The sequence below is a fragment of the Lepus europaeus genome, chromosome 2 (genome assembly GCF_033115175.1).
Source record: "Lepus europaeus isolate LE1 chromosome 2, mLepTim1.pri, whole genome shotgun sequence".
In the NCBI taxonomy this organism is placed as follows: Eukaryota; Metazoa; Chordata; class Mammalia; order Lagomorpha; family Leporidae; genus Lepus; species Lepus europaeus.
Window position 1 is genome coordinate 55925336 of NC_084828.1, and position 15521 is coordinate 55940856.

Sequence of the window (15521 nt, forward strand, 5' to 3'; positions counted from 1 at the left end):
AAAATAGCTCATCTGCAGTCAAACAAATGATAAATAGCATGGAAGAGACAAGAAACCAGACCTTCCAAATTATAATTAATTGCTTCTTCCACTACACCACATGACAAAGAATGTACAAACAGCCTTAAAGAACTGAAGTGGCGAGAAGTTTGGATACAGGAATTAACTAAATCATTTTCCTCACTTTCAGTGAATAATGGCCCTTCAAGGGTTGCAAAGGAAAGAATGTTCACTTCTTTCCTAGTTTAAGAGTAGGGCTGTCCTCTAAACTAGTTTGAAAGTAAAAGGCACTGGAGAAATAGGAACCCAGACATTCCACCTTACTCCTACTCAAAACCACTGTCCCCTGGTATGTGGAATGGAAAAAAGAATGAAATTTCAGGCTCCAACAGAATTCTCTGTGTCCAAGCCTTCCAAATGAAAACAATTATATTTCATCCATTCACAGTATCTTTCAGGATCTACTAAATTCAAGGCACTGTGCTGAGTTCTGGCTAGAAAGTGGTTAATATAAGACACAAAAGTAACAATTAAGAAACTACACACATAAATTAACATTATTACAATGATGATAAACTCTATAGGGGTAAAGGACATGATATTGTAAGAAAGACTAAGAGAAAAGGCCTAATCTAGATTATTAATAAGTCAGTGAATGTTTTAAGGAAGAGCTACTGAAATGACACATAAAGGGTGAAAAGGAGGTTTCAGACAAAGGGGACAGTACAAGCAAAAGCTTTAAGGCAAGAATAAGTTTTTATTGAATTTTATCTCTTACATAATAATATATCCTTTACCCTTATTTTATGATCTTTGTCATGAATTCCACCTTATGTGATACTAATATACCCACTTTGCTTTTAAAAAAGTGTACATATGGGGCCAGCACCATGGCTTGGTGGGTTAATCATCCACCTGTGGTGCTGGCATCCCATACAGGCACTGGTTCTAGTCCCAGCTGCTCCTCTTTCGATCCAGCTCTCTGCTCTGGCCTGGGAAAGCAGTGGAAGATAGCCCACGTGCTTGACCCCCACACCCGCATGGGAGACCCAGAAGAGGCTCCTGGCTCCTGGCTTTGGGTTGGTGCAGCTCAGCTGCAGCCATCCAGGGGGTGAACCAATGGATGGAAGATCTTTCTGTCTCTCCCTCTCACGGTCTGTAACTCTACTGCTCAAATAAATTTTTTAAAAAATAGTATATATGTATTTGTGTGTGTGTAATGTACATATAAAGCAAGTATAATAAATTGTTAAATAGTTAAATCTATGCATAGTCATTGAACTCTGCATTTTTCTGAATTATTTTAAATATTTTCAAAAAATTTAAAAATTAATATTTTGTATATGAAGAACTAAAAACAAACTAGTTAGACTAGAACATGGGAGCAAAGTTATTTTCATTGGATGATATGGGAAGACAATGGAGACTAGGCTTTATGGCTATGAAATTGGGTAGGCCATCGAGTTGTTTCAAACTGCAAAGAGGAATAGTATGGTTGATGATTTAGAAAGAACAGAATGGCTACTGACTGCAGAACGAATACGAGGAATGAAAGGAAGTGGGAAAACTCATTCAGATGAAAGATAATTAATGATAATCTAGATAGAGTGGTGGCAGTAGAGACACAGAAAATAGAATGAATTTGAAATATTTAGAATTCAGAATCACCATAAGCTTGGTGGCAGACTAAAAGTTGAATGTGACAGGAACTACAATATCAAGAATAAACTCAAGGTTTCTGGTTACAGTAACTGAGTAGATAAATTTCCATTTATAGAGATGGAAAATCTGAGAGAAAGAATGGATGTTTCCTAGAGGTTAGAGAGATATGAAATGCTATAGTCCACTTTAGGTTACTTAAATTTGATATACTGAGAATAAAGGTAAGTGGAGATTGTCAAGGAAGTATTAATTGCTTTTGGAGCTCAGAAGAGAAGTTGGATCTATTTACTAAAATGTGGAAAATTATTTACTTTATAAAAGACCTAACACAATAGGAATGGATACAAAATCTTGGGAAAATAAAACAGAAGACAAGAGAGTCAAATCTATGGGGCTTGGCAAAAAAGTAATAACATATTCAATGGGTAAGTAAAAGAGAGAGCCAGATAGAGTGAGTAGAAAGGGGAACGGGAAACAAGCTGGCCCATGCCGCGGCTCAATAGGCTAATCCTCCACCTGCGGCGCCAGCACACGGGGTTCTAGTCCCGGTCGGGGCACCGGATTCTGTCCCGGTTGCCCCTCTTTCAGGCCAGCTCTCTGCTGTGGCCAGGGAGTGCAGTGGAGGATGGCCCAAGTGCTTGGGCTCTGCACCCACATGGGAGACCAGGAGAAGCACCTGACTCCTGGCTTTGGATCAGTGCGATGCGCCGGCCACAGCGCACCAGCTGCGGTGGCCATTGGAGGGTGAACCAACGGCAAAGGAAGACCTTTCTCTCTGTCTCTCTCTCTCACTGTCCACTCTGCCTGTTAAAATAAAGGGGGGGGGGATGGGAAACAAGCCAGTAAATAAAACATGATAGGCCATGCTTTAGAAAAGATGATGATATTGATGTCTTAAGGATATTTTATTAATTATCAAGATATGCTGGCATAGCACTTCCCTCATCCCCCTCCTCAACACACACACACATACACATATTGGATTGGCCATGACTCGATGAAAAAAAAAAAAACGCAAGAATAATCACTAGACTCCACCAAAAAGGCAATATTATTACCTGATTCCACATCGAGGGAGTATTTATCAATAGCCAAGTTCATGGTTTGGTAAGCAGTGGTGCAAAAGTCTTCCAGAATCATGTACACAGCATTGTTGACATTAGGAGGGACAGACTTGGCAAACTTCATTCGGCTGTTCACCACAATGCTGCCATTTCTGAAGTTCAGGATTTCCAAGTTCTGGAACCCTGTGAGATTTGATTGGAGATAGGGAACCAGCTACAATACATGGAAAGTAGTAAGTTTATTGATAAGCTTCTGCATTTTGTTCACCACATACCAAAAACAAAAAAACAAGAGTGAGTCCCTCTCCCACTTTTCCTAATTGTATTCATTGAATTATATACATTTAACTTGTTAAACAAAGTATAAATTAGGAATTATTGGAAATATAAATTGTAAATGTGCTGTTTAGAAGTCCCATGAAGCTCATAAACAATTTTAGATACCCATAAAGTTTATTCCCTCTGTTTGTTAAAAGATCACAAGAGTAAAGGCATAATAGGGATTCAAAAAAGCCTTGGTGTACAATAGAATGTGAAAAGAAATCTCAAACTTCTCTGGGTCACAGAAATCATGGAACACAGCCTTCTGTATATAACCTGTCACATTATTTTCTTGCCACTATTGTATTTTCCACTTCCTGTATGCACGTATCTCACTGTCTCATGATGACCTTAGACCATTATGCTATTAGTGGGCGACACACAATAAATGTTCACAGCAGATCACACTTTCCTTGATTTAGAGCATGTGTGTTGGGGGAGGGGTGGCTCATATCTGATTATTCTCTAGTGCCCGTGTTTCTCTTTTTGTACTTACCAACTCTAAGAATCTTTGCTCCAGGGCTTTATACTCCAAAGAGTTTTTATTAAACAGATCTTCTGAAAACATCATATTAGTCACTCGGAGACTGAAGAAAACTACCAAAGCTCCTGTCATCTGGGTATAACTTGAGTCACCTCCGCTAGTGGGTGGAGCCACAACAGCCATCTCTGTGGAGTGAACATTTGTAGACATTTCCACATAACTACCAACCTTGCCATTTTTCTCTTGAATTAGCTCCGGCTGATAGTAATCTGTGCCTACCCGGTCCAGTTCTAATGAAATATCCTGTACACCCACAATTACTTCATCCTCTAGCAGGGTGGAGCTCGTGGTTGGAGGTAATTTGCTAGACTCTGTCATGGAAGCTTTCAACCAGAGTCTGTCAGTACTCTGTGGTGTACTTGCCAATGTGTCTTTGGACAATTTCCATAGAGAAGATGTTCCTTCCCAAATTATATCTGATTCTGGCAAGGCAGTCCACAAAGTTTGCAAATCTGACTTCACCATTGAAATCTTGCTATCAAACTCTTCATGTTTGGATGACTCTGTAATTTTCTCCATATCCTCCTTTAAGAAATCATCTTGGTTTGCTTGATCAGTAGGAGCAGATATTGCTACAGATGGCAGCAGAAGAGGTGCTTTTGTAGCAGAGCCATGATCAATGTCAGGTACCTCTGATGTGTGTTCAGGAAGGATTGGAGATGCAGGCTGGGTTGCAGTCTCTGAAAAGAAGGACACAGTAGGTCCACCAAGAAGCTCTCCTGCAAAGTTTGTGGCTCTATCATGCGCATATTCTGAATGCTCAACAATCTGATTTGTGGAAATCATTTTGCCATCTATGACTAGTTCTTCATCTACACCCTCAGTTGGCAAAAGAGAATCCTCATCTTCAAGCCATGACTTGGACAGTGGTTCTGTGCTCTTCTCTAACAAAATCTCACTCCATGGCCAAGTAATTAGATCCACCATCTGCCCAGACCCAGAACCAAAACCACTCTCAAATAAGGACTCTTTTTCCATGGGTGTTTCTGGCAGCAAAGGGCTCACTTCTAATTGGCTTTTGACTTTGGAGTCCAAGGAATCTAAGACAAAAGGTATAGTTATTTCTTTAGTAAGAAGATCTAATGTCACAGGGGAGGAAATATATGGTGAGGATGTCAAGGTCACACCAGAGTCTTCCATGGACAGTAGTGTTTCTTTTGGCACAGGTTGAGTCAATAAACTTGAAGGCAATGGATCAATAGGAAGAAAATCTTCTGACTCTTCAATATTGGCTAATCCTGAAAATAATATTTTCTGTTAAATATACTACAAACTTAAACATATTCCTAGTTCTCTCAATAAAACTAGCAATCTGTTTTTTTCCCAATAAGTTAGTAGCAGCAATTGTTGATGACTACTACTTTGCTATATAGAGCAAACAAGACCCAGTAATGTGTTTGCAATGTGAGATGATCATTCATGAATACAGCCCCCTCCCTGAAGATGGTAACACCTAGAATGTTAAAATAATTCACTTTCAATCATTTGGTTGTTTTTTGTTTCTTTGTTTATCTTTTGACAGGCAGAGTGGACAGAGAGAGAGAGAGAGAGAGAGAGAGAGAAAGGTCTTCCTTTACCATTGGTTCACCCTCCAATGGCTGCCGCGGCAGGCGCACTGCAGCCGGTGCACCCCGCTGATCTGAAGGCAGGAGCCAGGTGCTTCTCCTGGTCTCCCATGCGGGTGCAGGGCCCAAGGACTTGGGCCATCCTCCACTGCACTCCTGGGCCACAGCAGAGAGCTGGCCTGAAAGAGGGGCAACCGGGACAGAATCCGGTGCCCTGACCGGGACTAGAACCGGGGGTGCCAGCACTGCAAGGCGGAGGATTAGCCTATTGAGCCACGGCACTGGCCTCATTTGGTTTTTTAAATAGAGAATTTCTAGTAGCCATAAAAAAATAAACAAAGACAATCCAGTGGGAATTGAGGAAGAAAATTCTCTAGAAATTATTGTTTTCTTTCAATCCCCATTTCTATTATTTTATTACTAATCATCCTTCATATTCAGGCTATGCTCAAACTTCTAGACTCATTATTTATATCCTTGTTCATCTTTCTCTTTAGCATGTATGCTCCTTCCTTAGTCACATTGATTTTTCCTTTCCTCCACAACATCTAGAAGATTGTCAATCATTAGACTTGAACTCCACAATTAATCCTATTAAAGCTGCTGGGATAATCTTTTTTGATGCTGTTTGTTTACCACTCCAATATGAAAGCAGTTGTTTAATAGTAGTAGTAATAGGGGCCGGTGCCATGGCACAGTAAGTTAATCTTCCACCTGCGGTGCCAGCATCCCATATGTGTGACGGGTTCTATTCCTGGCTGCTCCTCTTCCAATCCAGCTCTCTGCTGTGGCCTGGGAAAGCAGTAGAAGATGGCCCAAGTCCTTGGGTCCCTGCATCCCTGTGAGAGACCTGGAAGAAACACCTGGCTCCTGCCTTCAGATTGGCACAGCTCCAGCCATTGCAACCATTTGGGAAGTGAATCAACAGAAGGGAGACCTTCTAAAATCTTGTAAAAAAAATAGTAGTAGTATAATGTAATTGTATATCCTCCATTTCTTACTATTTACCTATTTGGATTCTCTATCCCAAGGGACTTATTCTGACTGCCTTCCTCTCTCACCACAGTTTCTTGAGGCATTTTCTCCCTAATGAGTGCTACCAGGCTTTTTCTGTCAGCCATAGTCTCTTCCTCTCTTCAGAACCCTTGGCATCTGATTCAATAAGATATGAAAATGATTCAAGTTCCTCACCATCTTCTAACAAGTGAGATCCAGAAGTCCCCTCCTCAAGAGCCACAGGCAAATCAGTGTGAAGCGCTGCTGGGGTGACAGAATGCAGAGTCAAGCCGCTGAGCTCTAAGGCCTCTGGGGAAGAACTTAGGCCCACCTTGGAGGGAAAGGCTAATTTAGGTGAAGACACTAAATCACCCAATGGACTTTCTGGCGAGTGTTCCCTGCCAGTGGTTGAGGAAGGCCCAGAGCTGAAATCAATTGGTGAAATACTGCTGGTTGTGGATTCATCTGCTGAAGGCCATTCAGCTGGAAGGGCATTATCCTGGGGGGGAAAAAAGGCTAAATCATATCATGGATAAAAGGTTCACACAAAAATGACTTTAAATACCATCTACCCATCTATACTCCCAGGTTTTCTAGGAACAACAGGCAATGTAATCCTGGGGAAAGTGGGGTGGGTAGCACATGGGCTCTAGAATCAGATCTGTAATCAAATCCCAATTCATTTCTGGTTAGAAAATCCAGAGAAAAACTGTTGCAACCCCACAAAACTCACCTGTGAAGTGGAAAACAATAAGATGACATGTTTAGGGATCCTAAACAAGGTCAATTTGGGAGAGAAAATCTCTCTCTTGCTTTACAGGGTTTATTTCCCTTTGTCTTTTAGCTTAAATGACTTTAAATACATAGAAGTTACTTGTATCTGTAATTTTTTGGCAAAGATCTAAGCACAAAGTTCACATCAGAAAAGAATTAGCAATTGTATTCATTATTCAGAAAAACAATTTAGGTCCTCTTTTTTTATCTGAAATGTCACCACATCAAAATGTGGTTTGTTTCCTCAGATGAATATCTCCACCTATGAAATGACATCACTCTTACAAGATACAAACAATTTCCTCTTTCTAATGATTAATTACTAATATAGTACTAATTGTATCTTAAAATTTAGGTTCAGGTACAGAAAACTAGACAGAAGCACAATCCTAGAACATGCTAATTATTCAATCTAATGAAGAACACTCTATGTAAAAAGTCTAATGATGATGCTAAAATAGCCATGGCACTTAGCAGGAGTTTATGTATTTCAATCAACACTGGGTTATGAGCAGCAAAGAACAAGTACTATGCACAAACATGGAGACTTCCTGGGTGGATGAAAACTGAAAAAGGAAAATGGAAAGGAGCACTCATTCTCAACTCTAAATTGGCATTAAAATCACAAAGGAGTTTTTGAAAAACACAATGTCTGTGCCTCACAACCCAGAGATTCAAACAAAAAAGGTAGACACTGGTATTTTTAAAAGCTCCACAGTAGAGGCTACAGCCTGATCATATTCTGAGTAGATTATTCCAGCCTGAGCTTCAAATATACTTCTATATACTCAAATATAGTTGATACATGGCTATCTCTCTCATCGACTGGAATCTTTAAGAAATGTCTCACATTAAAACCTACCAGAAGATTACAATTCATGGGACAGCTAAGAAAAAAAGTAAAGCCAACCAAAATAAAGAATAAGAAACTCTCAACATAATAGAAACTCTCAACATAATCCTCCCCCCACCTCCACTGGGAGATTCCTATCAGTGGTAGTCAATTTTCACTGACACACACTCTCAAGCCTAATGTGTTTTTTTTTTTTTTTTGGGGGGGGGGGCACACAAATTTAAAGTGACTAACTAGAGTTTAGCCAAAACCATGAAATAAAACCTTTGGAAGGAGTCTTCCCAACCCATGGTCTAGTTCATCTTTTACCCTTTGCTTATACAATGTCCTTTGTCTCTTCCTCAACGGTCTGTAAGGAAGATCTGAACTGCACACTTCCAACCACAGCTGAGGAACCATGAGGCAAGAAATCACAAGTCATGCACTTATTAGTCCCTTCCTCTAGGTACAAATACAGAAGAAAGATAGCAACAGATCATTGGCTATACTGCAAGATATTCTCAGTTTTATCTGCTTCCTTTCAACTACAAGCATTCTGTCAAAAAAAACTCATTTTTCATTTGGGGAGCTTAGTGACACCATCACTTCCTGCCTCGTCCATGCTATTTTAATTAATTTCTGCTGCAAATAAGTTGCTAGGTTGGTTATTCTATATTTGCCACCACCACCCCATATCCTTCTGTTCTGTTCTGTGTCCTGGAAAGCTGACCCCTCTGAACTGCAGCACTCCTGCTCCCTTCTAGCTGTCTTCCATTTGACTTTGTATAATGGGTAGTACAAGCAGATCAAAAGCCAGGAGGTAGGAGAAGTTGGGGTATTTTCTCCCTGCTTTTTTCTATTTTCAATACTGTGTCTCAAGCAATAGTTGTGTCCTCCACAGTTACAGCCTCAGCTTTCACTAGGCTCTGATAATAGCATTTCTTCCTTTTGTCCTGGAATCCAACAGAGGATAATGGTCTCTTGATGCTGTCTCTGCATATCTCAGCATCCCTGTTTTTGCTCACTTAACTCTATCCACATCTCCATCAGTAGGTACCTGGAGGTAACTGTAACTGTTAACATCTTATACCCCAGAGGAGCCATGTTATACAAATGTTCCATGATTTTATGGTGCCAATTATGTTTATGAAAGACAATAAACTGAGGTTCATAGAAGCAAAACGGCCAAGGTCACCAAAAAAAAAGAAAAAGGAAAAAATTCAGAATGAAAGCTTATCTCTAGATTTCTCAGTGCCAGAGCTTTTCCTGCTATAATGTGGCTATTCATTCAGAGGTTGCTACAAGTGTATAGTCACAGGTGGAGAAAAGATTCCCAAAGGAAAAACTAAAGCTAACTGACTAGTCGGTCCTTTCTCTGCTGGGTTAACATATTCTACAAGTCTACACGGTCCAAAATGAACACAAATGGAGCACATTAATATTCAAATATTTGTTTGCATAGAAAGAAAAATTCCTTCCTTACCCCTTTATTTTTCTAGTATTTGAAACCATGTTTATAATCAGAAGAAGGCCATTTGTTCAATATCTAGTTCTGTTTTTTAAAAAAGTATAGTTACGATAAAAATGATCATACCCCATTAGTAAATTCATTTTTTTCTCTTAATGATCTAAAACTAGAAATTTGTTAAAGCTAACCATGCTTCCAGCTGAGTCAGGCAAGTTTATATTCTAACAAATTCCAAAGGTACTTTTCATTTTTTTAACTTCCAAGTGAGATGACTGAAGTCCTTTAGCTTGTGCTAAAGAAATTTAGTTTTATCAAACAGAGCTGACTTACATTATATCAGATGAACTGACATACATTTAAACAGATACCAAATCCTCAATGAAAAAGAAATTTTCAAAAAAAGAACAATATGTATTATCTTGGCATATTTATAAGTTAAGTGATTTTTCATTTTGCAAAAGTAGCAGAATAATATATCTTTAATAAAAGTCAACTCAAAATTAACATAAAATGTGAAAATAAACAATTTGACTTTTCAGGTAAAGAAGGAAGACCATCTACTTCCAAATAAAAAGTGGCATGCCTAAAAACATTTCAAAGCAATGAAGCTTTCTTATATGTTTTGAACAGTGAGCACATAAGTGCCAAGAATAGCACTCCATTTATTTTTATATCAATAGATGTTCCCATAGTAACAAATGAGACTCATGAATTCTTCCTCTAGTTCAATGTAGTATATTGACAAGTTTAATATAATTCTGGCCAGTTTCACTTCTATTAATGCCAGTTGAAAAGCTTGCTAGTGCTATAGAAAATTACTGTGCAACAAATGATTTTCCAAGTCGGGATGCCAGAAAGGCATCAAATTCAATATCCCAACATTTCTACCTCTAAAATAATTCTAAAACATCAAATCTGGTTTAACAAAAAAGTCACTTTATAGTGGAGTAAAATCTCACTAACACTTGAAGGGAAAAAGCAAGGGGGGAAAGGAAAGCAAGTAAGAATCAGACATTTCTAATTAATCACTTATTTTTATGTCTTTAAATTGTTGACTGGTGCTTTGGAGTTATCATTAATAAAAAAGAAAAGTGAAAAATTGGCTTAAATGCAAATGGCGCCACTGCAACATAAATGAACAAAGGAGACTAGTTAGTCAGTGCTATGCATCATCAAAGGGGCAGCCATGATCAAGCTGTGGCCACTCTCTGACACAAGGGAATATGAATGTCATGCTGTCAGGTCTCACTGATTTTTCAGAAGATTGAAAGTTGCCTTTTTATGCAAAAAATTAATTTTTAAATATTGACTCATAAATATAAATATATATATATGTATATACACATCCCCAAAATGCATGTCTGTACCTGGACCTAGACTCTGTGTAACCTCTAGCTTATATGATCCTAAAATACCATCATATATCTCTTCCCATGGTTAGAAAAGTCCAGGTTGAATATGATTACAAGAAACAGAGGCTAATGGTGCTACCACCACCCCTGCCACTACACCCTGAATGGCCTTCCAGGATAACATCTACATAACCTAATTTGTTTAGAAGTCTGTTTACTACTACCAACTGGAAACTTCTTATAGGAAAGGTCACCCCTCATTCACATTAGTTACCCAGCATTTGGCACATGAAGTGCGCAAAACAAATATATTTGAGTAAGTGAATACATAAACACCAAATGAACATTCTCTTGGATGTCATTTCCCCCCAAAACAAAGATCACAGGAAAGAACCTTTTCACTCTGCAACTGAATAGAAGAGATGGCTATAAGTTCAATGGCTAAATGAATTTGAGACAGGCTTTCTAAATTTACATTGCTAAATTAAAGCCAAGAAACAAGTGGTTCTAACAGTTGATATGAGACAGAAAAGAAGTCTGATGAGGATACGAGGAGCGGGAGATATAGATGAGAAGGCAGCCTGCCTACCGTGTCTATATGATAATAAAAGATTCTAGTACCAATGGCAGATGGTAAGTCTCTATATTGTTGTGGTTGCAGCTATCATCACTGTTGATTCACTTCACTTGAGCAAGTCTTTTTCTTTTCTACTTGATGTCCCTCCATAAGTGAATTGTAGCTGTAGAGGTGTAGAGGGAGAAGAGGAATTCCTACACTTGAACTTAGCCAAAAGGCCAAGAAGCGATGCAGAGGAATTCCTGATGGAACTGGGTGGTAAGTATAAAAAAGAATATTCACCCCATGTTGTTTCTGGAGAAATAGTAGTGATTTCAGTCCACATTAAAAGGAGACCTTATTTAGAGCCACTGTCAGTTATCAGCTAGCTGATATTTTTATTCTTCCTTCTCCCTTCCATGCACATCCAGTTCTACACGCTTTAGTGCCCAAATGTTTTCCTCACTATAATCTTTGAAATAAATTTCTGTACCTCAACTTATAGTCTGGCTTGTAAAAATATTTTTGGGTAACTTTCAGAGAACAACTTATACTTAATCATCACCAAACAAGTGTGAGCAACAAACAAGTTTTCTACCATGTATGGAGTTTGGAAATGCAGACTTCACTTAACCACTGAAGAAGGCTTAAATTTTCTGAACCAACACCTAGTACCTGTGAGTTGACAACTATGAGTAATGTTCCAGGGATGATGCAAGAGAATATTTGAAATGGAAACAGTTTGGGAAATTCGTGATGCCAAAGTAAGCAGATGAGGGTACAAAGGAGAGAAGCTTGACAACCTTGTTCTAGACATAGCAGTGAAACATAGAAACATACCAGAATAGGTGTTGGTGGTGCCTGAAGGCTTGGACTTTGCATATTCCAGGTAGAGTCTTCAGTTTGTGGAAGCAAAATTCCTCTCACTGATGAAAGAACAATATCAAAGAACATTTTTAGTTGAGATATTATTGTATTTTAGGTGCTGGGGCAATTAAAACCAAGTTCTTTGTGTGCCGTTTCCCATTTTCTGCCTATAAATGTTATCCAGCCACGTGGCAGCTCTGGAGTCTTGGAGAAACTGGCCTGGTTCTAGGGCCTTCCCAATTCATGAACTGTTCTTTGCTCGATTAAATTCTGTTATATTTAATTTGTAGAAAGTTTTTCTTTTAATAAAGATCTTTTTCACTTAAAAGTATGTGGGAGATGGAGACATTTTTTGCTAAAATATATGATTGTTATCATCATCTCTCACATGCACTTCTACTCTGCCACTTCAGTAAAATAAAACCCACCAGACGTATTTTTTGAAAGCTTAACTACTAATGAATGAGCAATTCACAGACAAAAACATGTACTAGCAAGTAAATAACAGGACACGGTATCCCTGATGAATGAAGCTCTTGCACACTAGTAGCCAGACTATTAGCAAGTTTTAGTCCCAGATTGGCTGGACTCCCCTTTAGCTCCCATGTCCAGGGACGTCGCCCTCTCCCTGATGATTCCAGATCTACCTATTCACTGTGGACCATAATGGAATGCCCTAACTAGCTGAACTCAAACTCAGTTTTGGATTCTCTGTGATTGTGCCCAATCCCCATTATCAGTCCTTTGACCAGGATATCCCATTAACTTCCTAAACTGTTCCCTCTTTTCTGCTTTCTTTTTAGGCATTACTAGTCAATGTACACCTGGACAGTTCATGTCATGGTTGCCTAGGCAGCATTATTGCCTGTTTCAATTTGCATATCCAGATATTACAGTTCACTACTGTTCCTTCTACTTTGATCCTCTTTCTGAATACCATTCTACTTTCCCCATTCTGTGGCCTTTTGTCAACAAGTGGCCCAAAGAGCTTCTGATTAATCTGTTCACAGCATATATATGGCTAAAACTCTGTTCATATTGGGTTAACATCTGCCTCATGCAATCTAGAAAACGCTCAGAACCACATATATTTAGGGAAATTAGTTTTTTCCAGAGAACATTGGAAGGGAAAATAAAATATATAAGGACTGCATGATGGATATTAGACTCACCATTAACAAGCTGAAGGGAATCAGGATCTGGATTCAAGGAGGAATTCCCCAGCAAAAAATTCCGGTGCAGTGTCTCAGCAATATAATCTCTGAAGTTACTAATTGTATAGACAGCAGTGGGCTTATCATCCAATTCCACAAGGCCATGGTTTTCTACCTTGTTGGAGTGAAGGCTAATTAGGTCCCAGGTGGTATTGCTGATGGCCTCACCATTGAAGGTAACTTCATAGTGAACATCCAGGCCACTACAAATGAGAGAGAACAGATTAAGTCCAGCTGAGGAAGCACAAATAAGAAGCACTGAAATTACTGAGAACAAACATTAGGCCTAAAGGCGGAGCCTGCTTCCTTTGTTCCCTATTATCATTTTTCCTACTTGGTTAAAAAAGAAGAGCCATTCCTAACTCCTCACAGAATGGGAATTCCTCTCCCAACCCTTTATTATTTTCTTAGATTGATTATGTGCTAAAACATAGCTATGTGTTGTGGAAAGAAAACTATGAAAAATTTGGAAATAAAGCAGATCAATGATTTTTTAAATTTTTTTTATCAGGCCCCAGTATCTTTTCCTTAGTTTGTAGGTCCTCCATAAAAACTTTTCCTTTTTTTTTTTTTTCAGTGCATTCTCAGCCCATGCTGCTTTATTGCTAAGAAGTATACACACACACTCAGGTGCAGAGTTTCCAACTCTTACAATTCTTTTTTACATCAATGAATAAAATTTCTTCAGAAATCCCAAAGATGCATAGATTATAAAGCAAGCTGCCTTTGTAATACTTCAAACATACTTAATGAAATTCTTTTAGTATTTACCAGTGGTGCAATGAAGAATGTGAGGAAGAAGCAAGCATAGTGAGCAACCCCTGTACTTGCACAGTAAATAAACTATATTATGAAGGACATGCTAATATTCAAGAGATGTGTGGCTTTAAGATATGTTCCCAAACTACTGAATACAACATATTGCCAGAATAGCTTAAAAACTTTTTCAAATCTTTATTTATTTTGAAAGAGTTAGAGAGAGAGAGAGAGAGATCTTTCATCTGCTGGTTCCCTTCCCAGATAGCCGCAATGGCCAGGGCTGGGCCAGGTAGAAACCAGGAACCAGGAGCTTCATCCCAGTCTCCCACATGGTAGCAGGGGCCCGGGTACTTGGGTCATCATCTACAGGTTTCCCAAGACATTAGCAGGGAGCTGGATCAGAAGTGGAGACTTCAATGCCCATATGAGATGATGGCATTGCCAGACTGCGGCTTTACTTGCTAAGAAAGCTTTATCTGCTATGCCACAATGTTGGCCCCTTTAGTTCTTCTATAAGAATTAACTCATTAGCTTAGGAATGACACAAGGAAAAATTCAGAGCTGAAACCCTGAATCATACAGACTTGAATTGCCCCAATAGTTAATATATCAATTCTAGCCTCTATCCTGGGAGCTCTGCAGGAACTCACAGGCCTGCATCAAATGAAGTAATACACTACATAAACTTTAACCCAGATTGTAGTTCACCTTTGCCATTCCAAAAGAAACACACTTTTCCTATTACTGAGCAAATGAAGGCCCTGTGTACTACGAACTATACACATGAATTTATTAAACACTGCTCATCCCCAGCTTTGAACTATAAGACTCACTGCCTTTAATCCCTTATGGAGCCCAGGAATTGAGCATTGGCTGTCTGGCTCCTTGCTCTGCATCTTTTATTTTTTTATGACAGGCAGAGTTAGACAGTAAGAGAGAGAGACAGTGAAAGGTCTTATTTTCCATTGGTTCACCCCACAGATGGCCACTACGGCTGGCGCTGCGCCTATCTGAAGCCAGGAGCCAGGTGCTTCCTCCTGGTCTCCCATGCTGGTGCAGGGCCCAAGCACTTGGGCCATCTTCCACTGCCTTCCCGGGCCACAGCAGAGAGCTGGACTGGCAGAGGAGCAACCAGGACAGAACCGGCGCCCCGACCAGGACTAGAACCCGGAGTGCCGGCGCCGCAGGCAGAGGATTAGCCTAGTGAGCTGCAGCGCTGGCCCTTGCTCTGCATCTTGCAATAAATATCTACTTTTCTTCACTACCCCAAAGTCAGTGATTGGTCTGCTGTGCCTCAAATGGGTGAACACAGTTTGGGGTTCTATAGCAACTCCTCCACCCAGTTCTGGGGGCATTTGATAACATCATGTTACACTTTCACTAGCATTAAATAAACTATTATCATGAGGACAGCTCTGTCTTAGTCATCACTTTGGATTCCAATCAGTCTCTGTACCAATATCACAGGCAATAGCCAGCAAGCCACACCAAGACTCCTCTAGGAGAACACTACCTTCCCAGAGATAAACCACTCAAGATAGAATCTA

At 39.5% G+C, this 15521-nt stretch overlaps 1 protein-coding gene across 1 annotated transcript in view; it reads right to left on the reverse strand.

Annotated features, from left to right (window-relative positions):
- IMPG2 (interphotoreceptor matrix proteoglycan 2) overlaps positions 1–15521 on the reverse strand; it is a 95358-nt gene that overhangs the window by 12730 nt on the left and 67107 nt on the right. Inside the window, exons 10-14 of the mRNA XM_062176377.1 lie at positions 13174–13418; positions 11975–12060; positions 6348–6651; positions 3544–4829; positions 2721–2940 (exon numbers count right to left, since the gene is read on the reverse strand). Of these exons, the coding sequence (XP_062032361.1) occupies positions 2721–2940; positions 3544–4829; positions 6348–6651; positions 11975–12060; positions 13174–13418 (2141 nt within the window). The remainder of the gene's footprint in view (positions 1–2720; positions 2941–3543; positions 4830–6347; positions 6652–11974; positions 12061–13173; positions 13419–15521) is intronic.